This window comes from Sebastes fasciatus, chromosome 7 (assembly GCF_043250625.1).
Source record: "Sebastes fasciatus isolate fSebFas1 chromosome 7, fSebFas1.pri, whole genome shotgun sequence".
In the NCBI taxonomy this organism is placed as follows: domain Eukaryota; kingdom Metazoa; phylum Chordata; class Actinopteri; order Perciformes; family Sebastidae; genus Sebastes; species Sebastes fasciatus.
In genome coordinates, this window is record NC_133801.1 from 8541380 (window position 1) to 8551773 (window position 10394).

General features: G+C 40.1%; 1 protein-coding gene across 1 annotated transcript; it reads right to left on the reverse strand.

Annotated features, from left to right (window-relative positions):
• Nucleotides 1-3493: 3493 nt before the first annotated feature.
• Nucleotides 3494-7034, reverse strand: LOC141771279 (T-cell surface glycoprotein CD3 epsilon chain-like). Its single transcript, XM_074641346.1, has 5 exons — nt 6746-7034; nt 6050-6256; nt 5830-5973; nt 5477-5529; nt 3494-4503 (listed from the first exon to the last, which is right to left on the reverse strand). The coding sequence occupies exons 1-5, from the start codon at nt 6807-6809 to the stop codon at nt 4444-4446; spliced, it is 528 nt and encodes a 175-aa protein (XP_074497447.1). The 5' UTR covers nt 6810-7034; the 3' UTR covers nt 3494-4443.
• Between the last annotated feature and the right edge of the window lie 3360 nt (nt 7035-10394).

Below are 10394 nucleotides of genomic sequence, written 5' to 3' on the forward strand. Positions count from 1 at the left end.
CAAATGGCTCCCACCATGTTTGGTTTGTGACCCCTTATAAAGAAATCAGAGTCTACTTGGGGTGCCTTGTCATGTTCCCGGTGTCAAGAGAGTTTTAATTATCCAATTTATCAAGATTAGAGAACATTTGTAAAAAATATTGTTTTAAAAATGGACAAAACTACTAAACTACTAAACTACATAACTGCATACCCAGATAGCAAAATTGCTGTGGCCCAGATCCGGACCACACCCAACACCTTCATTCGGCCCACATAACGCGATAAATGATGGAACTCGGTCTGGACCTGTTTACCAGATCTGGGCCAGAAGCGAGCCATAGCAATGCCGCATGTCAACCAAGAATGAACCAAATAAACCAGAACTTGCCCGAATCTGGGCCACAGTTCATTTTTATGCTGGCCCAGATCGGGCCCAGATGCTGCGTGGGTATAAGTAGTTAAAACTGGCTCCATCTCGACCTGCTAGAACAGCAAAATGCTGCTTACACATTGACACATCAGTATTCATCTTATCATGTAATATATAATAATAAATCAGTCGCAGGGGCCATTTTTCTGCATAATGAGCTCTTTTATTTTTGATACTTTAAAGTTACAATCCTAAAGATGTCCATGAAGTCAAAAATACACATTTTTTAGACCATTTATGATCGCTAAAAGCCATTCAATGTATTTATATTCTGTAATTACCTCTTTATATATAGTCCTTTTTGTTTTTAATGGCAGAGTCCGCCATTTCTGGACTGAATTCTGGCGTACATGTAATCAAGTGTTACTGTTTGTAACATTATCTCATTGATATCAGCTTCAGTGTCTATTGTTCACTCACCTACATCCGTATCAAAGCTGCATTAACTTACCTGTAGTATCACTCAGCATAGGTGTCGGCAAATCAAAAATCTTAAGGAATATAACTTTAAGTATATTTTAATGATAATACTGTACTTTTTTTTAAGCAGGAGATTTGATTCAGGGATCCTTATGATGGCCCCGAGAGCTCAACGCACTGCAAATTAGGAAAACATGTAAATAGACAACACAAACAAATGAAGAAACATCTTCCAACAACAAACTTGACGACACATGCGCAGCATTTAAGTGTTTCCAGGGGACAATAAAAAGGGATGCATGTGGCTGTTGTTGCTGTTTCTGGATTATGAAGTTATTGAAGTCGGGTATCTGTCATTATGAATGCGTGATTCTAGTACTATAATAATAAGTAAAAAGCTAACGTTAGGTTAACAGCAGATATCTGTAATAATATCTGAATCATGCAGTCACAATGATGAAACTAGAGACCATCTTGCGATGGGATCACACCAGCCGCAACGCCAAATAGACTGCTCCAGTTTGTAGAGTCCTCCTATTTTTGTAGGCCGACCAGGAAGTTAGCATTGTCCTGGTTCCCTCGACAAAAAGCCAACAGGATTTTTCCACTAGGTTTTAGATTATTGCAGAAAATAAGCTATGTGGCAAACACAGGTTTATGATACTTACACGTTTTGGCCGCTTCCCCAATTCCTACCACCCTACTTCCGGGCCTCCGTGCTCGGCCTACATTTTGATCTTGACTACACACCTGTAAAGTTTCGTGACTGCATCTTGCACGATTGCTATGCTTTTCGTCACACATAGACTCACAAGCTAAAAACAATACCAGTGTCGCAACTTGTAATAAGACAGACAAAAATAAATTGTAGGGGTTTTTCCAACACCACTGACGGATCGCAGACTTCAATAACTTCAAGCCACAAATGGCAATAACAAGCGCTGCGTTTCCCAGCCGCGTGAGAGTTCTTGCAGCGCGTTTCAGTATTTGCACCGGTTTGTCTAAACGCATGTGTCGTCAAATTGTTGAAGATGTTTCTTCATTTGCTTGTGGTCTGTCTATTTGCATGTGCTTTTTTAAATTTGCAGTGCGTTGAGCTCTCAGGGCCACCGTAGATCTTACTTACTTACAATGGAGTATCTTTACATTGTTCTATTGGTATTTTTTCTGAATACTTCCTCCACCACTTGCTATGATGCAGTATTCCATTACCATATTGTAAGTGTTTCAGGTCTATTGCAGTCCGTTGCACCAGAATAGGTGTATAGTATAGAGAGACATAGAGCGATAGAAAGAAAAAGACAATAAGGGTAACGAGAAGAGCAGAGCGGAAGGTAAAAAAAGATTAAAATAGTAACAGAGAAGAGGAGGAGAGGAAGCGGAAGCAACCCCCCTATGTCTTATAATCTTATAGCTTAAATTCTTTGATCACTGCTCCGAGTCTTTCGCCTTCTTCTTGATGCTTTTGTGACAAACTGCAGTTTTCTACCTGAGGAAGAGAATAGAGATCAAACGACGAAGCTTAGACAGCTCGGCTCAGACAAAACAACTCTGATCGACCCCCACAAACACACTCAACCAACTTGCGACTCAATGCATGTGCACACACTTTCATGCACAACACAAATGTGTACTCACACAAGAGCAGAGGAGCACATCGTATAAAACCCTCCCCCCTCTCTTCCCCTCTTCTACCTCTTTGTTTCTCTCTCACACAAACATCCAGCTGATGTTAGATGAAGATAACTGCAGCAGTAACGTGTGGGAGTGTTTCCACTAAACGCTACAGAGCTGCATGTATTATAATATACGTATCAATCATCAGCAGCCTGCGTGAAGAAAAACAAATCGTCGTGTTTCTCAGTTTGATTTCCATCGGTACAGCTGTGCTCAGTCACTGCTTGGAACAGATGGGCAAAACATGACACAACATTTCCATTGTGCGTACTATGGGTATAAACTACATATTTATGCATTGAGACATGTTTCAGAGATGTTTCCAAAGACAGCATGTCGCTCTCACAAGAGAGGCTCGCTACAGCAGCGATGAAGACATATTGATGGTGATTGTGAGGTCTGCAACGGATATAAGCTGCGGTTTTGAGGCCGCTTCGTGAATAGTTATATCTGTACAAGCATCTCAGTATTGTTTTCGACCATGAGCAAGGAGACGATGAGAACATTGTTGACTGTGTTTTTTTTTTTATTGGTGACACATGTGCGTTCATTTCAGTAACACGAAGGTTAACACAGAGGATTAGAATGAAAAAGCAGATAAGAAAACACAAGAAGCGAGCTGATGTGACGAGCAAAATTAGTTTGTGCAGTATCATTTTTAAAGGTGCTATTGATAACATTCAGCCTCTATATGTCACATCTTGTTAGAAGTGGGAACCAAATGTCAGATATCTTCCACAGAGATAAACAAAATATTAATTTTGGACCCGCCAAAATCTTTAAAATGATAACTTCACAATAATTTTTTTTTTTTAAGGAAAAGACATACGTTGATTCGGCACCTTTCGAAAAGCTCTGTGGATGTATTATTATTATTATTATTTTTTAAAGTATTCATGTAAATAAAAATGTTATCAATAAGACCTTTAATGACATTATTCAGAACTTCTAATGACATAAACATTAAATGCACAGAAAACAGGTATTTGGAATGACAATATGATTTTTTATTTATAACACTATTGTAAATTAGACTCTCTGCCAACGTTTTATATTAAAGGGTCAATACACTATAAAAAAAACATATATACACTCAGCGGCCACTTTATTAGGTACACCTGTGCAATCTACTGTAATGCAATACAGCAGCTCTGCCATAAATTCTACCTTTACGAAGCTGATAATAATACATTTTTGGTGACATTGTTGAAAATGTGTAAATTCAACTATATGTTTATTACTGAGGTCATGGTAAAAGGTGTTTCTAATTTTTTGTCCTTCACATTATTCATACATGAGAGGGGGCAGAATAAAACACCTCCGAATATAATGTAGTCCAGTGAAACACCACCACTATGACCTCAATGCTAAATCATATAATTGTATTAGAACCAGTCAAAAAACTGAAGATTATAATACATTATGTATATTTACAAAAAAAAAACGTATTCTCATTTACCTCTAATGGTAGCTAAGCATGCAGATAGTTTTGATTTTTCTGCCTCCACACCGATACGATCAGATCTGATTGTCTTCTACTAATGTAATGTCATGATCTACCACAATAAATCATCAAATATAGTTTATAATGTACTTTAGATGGCGTCTTTTATAGACAATTTTCACTGAATAACATTTTCCCGTTCAAAAGTACCCAGATACCCAGCCCTACATCTAATGTACCGCGGTGGTTGCAGCATACCTGGACAAAGAAACCTCAGCTGCATTACCTTATACGTAATACTGGGAGTGAGTGAGAAAATACGTTTTTGTTTTTGCCATACAGTTGGGTTAAGTGACCCTTCAAATCCAAGAGAACAAAAGCCAAATGTTTGCATGCTGGGAGCATGATTGGTGTGCATGTATGTCTTTTGTGAATGTCGTCTGTGCAGCCGTTAAACCAGTGACCGCCAGGCGCAGTCAGGTGACTTGTCTCTATCCCATCCTGTTCACGACGGAGTAAGGATCCTGGGCGCGAGTGTGAGGACTCAGCGGCTGCCAAAACACAACATAAACAGCGTTAGGTCACTCACAGAGTCATATAATTCCTGATTTTCAATTATGTTCGTTATATTCACTTAGAAATTGAAATTGTTCTGTGTTACTTAAAGGAACAGTTTGTCATTTTGGGAAATTTGCTTCTTTTTCTGAGAGTGAAATGACAAGATTTTTTTTTTTTTTTTTTCTATAGGTTACATGCTGGACTATTACTTGGTCGGGCACAGTGACTTCCTGGACTCTTAGAAAGCACAATGTGTTGTTTTTACACTTTGTTTTTTAAGTAAATTTTAAGGATTAAACAAATGATACATAAATCTATGCTATCACTCTGTATGCAAAGCTACGCCATACTTGCCAACCCTCCCGATTTTCCCGAGAGACGTTTTTCATTGCCCTCTGCCTGTTAATTCCGGGGGTCACAATTCTTCCGTTTATCCCCCGATTTATGACACATTTTCACATTTTTTTTCCCTTTTCCTCACCTGGACGACAGTAGAGCTACACCAAATGTCGTTTTCCCGGTGGCAGAGATGCTCGCGACACAACTCAGTTTGAGCTGCGCTCGCCGCACATCACAGCATGCAGCGCCCAAAGTTGGGCTTTTCTCGACGAAGCATCATTTTTTCTTCCCTATTTTTGAGGTCTCAAGGTTGGCCAGTATGAGCTACACTAACCATTCGTAGCATAGCTGTGGTACCGATATCTCATCTCTATCTATTCCTTTAAGATTTTAAAAATGAATAGATAAATATGACCTCTCTAATCTCAGCTCAAATTTGAATTTTTAAGATTCTTTTGCAAGGACATTTTTGATCGTATGTTTGGCTATTTACAATTTTTTGCTGAAACATGATTGAAGGTTACCGCTGCGCTCATTTTAAATCAGCGTGGAGAAGACAATCTGTTGAATGCAACAAATGCAAAAGTAAAAATGCATCTGAAAAAGGAGTGCGCACACAATACCTACCTCATAGGTAGGAGATTGGGCAGCTTGAGCCCGGCCTCCTGAACGAGCAGGTGCTACAAGATAAGGACAGAAATATGTGTGATATTTCCTTTCACTTGTGCTATCAGACTCTTTTAAGAGTACATACTTAAAAGGAATGCTTTGTGGTTGATTGTGCATGCATACAGATAAATTATGCGAGTAAAGTGAGTCCACACCCAGGCAAGGCAGTTTAACACTTAACAAGAACAATCAGCTGCATGTACAATCCCATTTCTCAACAGATCAGAAAAATCATCATGTATCAACACTGTCAGATGCATGATAAGTGCTTCAGTCCAACACAGATAAGTAAAGTAGAGTAACATTCTTACCTTTGGAGGCGTGTGAGAGTCCAGCTGAGCTTTTCTTCTTGGTGTACTTGAAGATAACCATCATCAGAATCGCTGTCACCAGCACGTCCACAGCAATGACCCCCCCAAACAAAGAAGCGTCCAGCTCAAAACAATTTTTACACACTGGAGGAGACAAAGTACAGCAGGTTAGCAGAGTGAAAGCTCAGTAAGGACAACTAACAGATGTTGTTTTACTCACCCTTTCCTTTCACGTAGAAATAATATGTCCCAACACTGGCATCATTGGTATAGTTGTATTCACAGTGGTATGAGCCTTTGGTTTTGCCATCATACTGGAGTTTATACGTTTCATTTCCTTGAAGGAGTGATTCTCCTTTTTTCTTGAACCAATTCCCTTCTCCTGGACAGGTCATCGTGAAATCTAGCTCCCAGAATTCTACTCCTCCTTAAAACACATAGACGTATATTAAGTTAACTTCACTGTACTTGCTTTAGTTCGTCATTTCATCAGGACCCTTCTTCCTCATTACTTTTCAGGGAGAAAGGAGGACAATCAGAGAGCTGAGGTGGGACTCAACTCATCTTAAGTATTGAGATGTTGTCTGTGTAACTACGCCTTACATCATGCTAATGTCTAATATACACAGAGATTGAGTTGTCTCAAATAAGAGCCCACAATAAAGAACAAAAATACAAATGAAAATCAGGCAAATGAAAGAAGTACATAGTAAAGTGAGGTTAAACAAAGAAAAGTAACTTTTCAACACAGCAGTGTTCGAGCAGTTAAGGCGCAGAAATGAAATACAGGAAATTGGAGAAGTTGATCTTTAAATGTCACATATTTTGTCAGAATGTGTGTTGTTCTAAATCCAGTAACCAATATATTGAAACTTAAAATATTGAGTTGAATAAAATACAATAAAATGATATTTACCGTCAGCAGCCTCGACAGTAGCTATGAACAGAAGGAGGACGGCGAGCGTGGCCCGGACACCCATGCTGCTCACTTTCTGAAGACGAACTCTGCCTTTTTGTACTTTGTTTGTTTTCTACTCTAGAGATCAAATTGGTACAATTACAAGATATAAAAAGCATCAAGCTGCCTGATCAATAAGACAAACAGATTTAAAGAAGTAGACTTGGTGGTTCTCCCTCTGACTCTCTCTCTCTCACTCTCTAACACACACACACACACACACACACACACACACACACACACACACACTGCACCCCACAGGAAGTGGTTTTTTTTCAAGATGAATTCACAGTTGAACCTCAAAATGAAGTCAAACTGAAAGAGTATGGTGCATAGAAATCCTCCTATATTCATTCCTGTTGATTTGGAATTTGATTCCTGATTGATTGTTGATCAGAAACTCAAAAACAGAAGCTGCACTGTGTGATTAATATATATATATATTTTAATATTTATTCAAAAAATTAATTGTATTTTATGTTCTGTTTTGCATCATGTTTTTTCATTCAGATGCAAATTACAGTATCTTATATGTGCTCAGGTCTCACTTGAAAATGAGATTTCAATGGGACATATCTGATTAAATAAAGGTTATGATAATAATAATAATAATAATAGTATAGCACCTTTCATACAAGAAATACAGCTCAAATTTCTTAACAATAAAGACATTAGAGTGCTTCACATGGAAATTAACATAAACACACATTAAAAAACATTAAGATGGAAAATAAAACCAGAAAAAAGTAGAATACATAATGCATTATATAAAATGGAAGATAAAACCCATTTTATAATAATAAAATAGAATAAAAACAGAATTCACTTAAACTACAAAAGCTGCAACAAAACACTTTGAATGAGATACTGAATACATCATAGGCTATTGGCTACAGTAATAAATGTGAATGTTAATGCTGATTTATTGTAGTAAAACTCACCATCATATATACATGCTCTCTGTCTCTTTAAATTCAATATCCATAGCATTAATGTAGCAGCAAACAACTATTGTCTATGTAAAGATACAGAGGAGCAATGTCTACCTGAGCAGAGAATGAAGTCACTCTCCCTCTGTGTGTGTTGTAATCTGAGCTTCTCCTTGCTTTGTTGACATATGCTGCTCTGCACTGCTCTCATACCGAGGTTACAGCTGATAACGCCACCCCGACTGATGGCATCTTTGCAGAAGCGTGCTAGCACCCACCCTCCGGTTCCCCCTTAGGTAAACACTGTTATCGCTGTCACTGTTAGCGCTGTTAGCATCATTAGTTTGCATTGTTAGGGCTGTCAGCACTGTTAGTTAGCACTGCTAGCACTTTTAGTTTGTACTGTTGGCGCTGTTAGCACTGTTAGTTGTGAGCCGACGGTGTTATGTTGAAGTCTGTTCCCCTGTCCAATAGTGTTTCCCTCATTTTAAAGGGACTGTTTGTAACTTTTTACACGTATAAATCTACCGGGTCGGTGTCCCATGCGTGCTTGCATATGCGCGTTCCCGTGTGGCTACGCTGTTCAGACAAGACTCCAACACAAACTACACGGAAGCACCAAAACCGCAAAGTTATATCTAATGAAGCCCGTCCTGCCCGACCGAGGCCAGAAGACACAGGGGAGACCGTAGCGTTGGTCTCCAGGACCGGAGTCTCTGCCCCTCTGCCTGCTTGCCTTCACTCACATAATGCGCGCAATCTCGCGCTCCACTCTCCCGTGCATGCGCGCACACTACACACTGCAGAAGACTTCGTAGCTCTGAGAATATCTAGTGAATGTACAGTGGACGTTTGTGCAGAAATAAATGCTGCAGCTCCTCCAGACCAACAGAGGTTTCCCGTGTCTTGTGAAGTGACGGGGCTCCGCAGCGAGAAATGTTATCGTCTCCGACCGGGTGTCGGTATCCCCCTGCGGGCGCAGTCGGGAGGCTGAAGCAGGAAAAGCCAACACTAGGATCAGAACTAAATCATGTTCATAGAGAGACCTTCGTCTGGTCAGCTATGATTACTGACAAGCAGGTGAAATATAGAGTGATATTGTGGTTTTAGCTGACGTGTGTCGCCTCACTGTTTTGAGCGATGCTCGTTCATGTCTATGTAGAGCGAGCCCGACACTGACTTTCGTTGACTTAACGGCCACAGGTGGCGCTGTTAACAAGCATTTCTGATTATTACAAACAGTCCCTTTAAAATGATAGCGCCCCCCCCTCGGTAGTTAGGTGGGAAACACATATCATCAGGAAACAGTATTCCACACAACACCGGCTTGTTGTCACCATGTTGAGAGCCATTGAGAGGCAATTAGAAATGCTCCCAATCTCTTATGTAGCACAATTAATATGACTATATAAACCGTTTATGGAGGCTGTTTTTCAATGTGGTAAGCTGATTGGTCATTTTACTGCTTGTTTATTTTTTTCAGTTCATCATTTTTATGACACAGCTCATGAATGTTTATGTTTACAAGCTCATATTTAGCAGTGTCAAACATCAATACAGGCCACAATTAGCCTATAGGTTATACAAATGTTTTAGGTTGACTATTGAGTATTTATATAGACTTATACCTTTATGAAGTTAACATAACAGTGAATGTACTTGTCATTTCACTGTCACACACAGCAAGATGTAACTCGCAACTTAAATAAAACATGTTGACAAGTCAGCCATAAAAGCTGAGAGCTGAATACTGGCCTCTTTGTTCTCTCTGACAGGCTTCAGTCTAGACTCACACAGATAGTGGACATCAAAGTGCAGCTCTGCCCCCAAGTGGTTCAAACTGGTAACCAGCCAGCTCACTGGGTTATTATAATATATATATTTTAACTGGTAATGTGGAATTTCCCTTTAAACATGTATGTTATATCTCTGAATAGCCAATTTTATTAAATTAACTGACTTTTTAATTTAATTTGAAGAATAAAGTAAACACATTTAAGTGAATATAGTTTTATCCAGGAGGTCTCACAGTGATAACATGTCAAAACCAGGCCATATCCCGGCGTTAAGTGCCTTAAAGGGACTGTTTGTAACTTTTTACACGTATAAATCTACTGGGTCGGTGTCCCATGCGCGCTCGCATATGCACATGGGATGCTGCTCCAGCTCCCCGACCACGGCCAGAAGACACAGGGGAGACCGTAGCTTTGGTCTCCAGGGCCGGAGTCTCTGCTCCTCTGCCTGCTTGCCTTCACTCACACCGCGCGCGTTTTGGCGCTCCACTCTTACGTGCATGCGCGCACACTACACACTGCAGAAGAGTTAGTTTAGCTTGTTGAATATCTAGTGGACGTTTGTGCAGAAATAACTGCTGCAGCTCCTCCAGACCAACAGATGTTTCCCGTGTCTTGTGAAGTGACGGGGCTCCGCAGCGAGAAACGTTATCGTCTCCGACCGGGTGCCGGTGTCTCCCCTGTTTCCTCCGGCCGCGGTTGGAGGCTGAAGCAGGAAAAGCCAACACTAGGATCAGCAGTGATTCATGGAGAGACCTCCGTCTGGTCAGCTAACATTACTGCCAAGCAGCTGAAATACAGAGTGATATTGTGGTTTTAGCTGACGTGTGTCACCTCACTGTTTTGAGCGATGCTCGTTCATGTCTATGTAGAGCGAGCACAAGC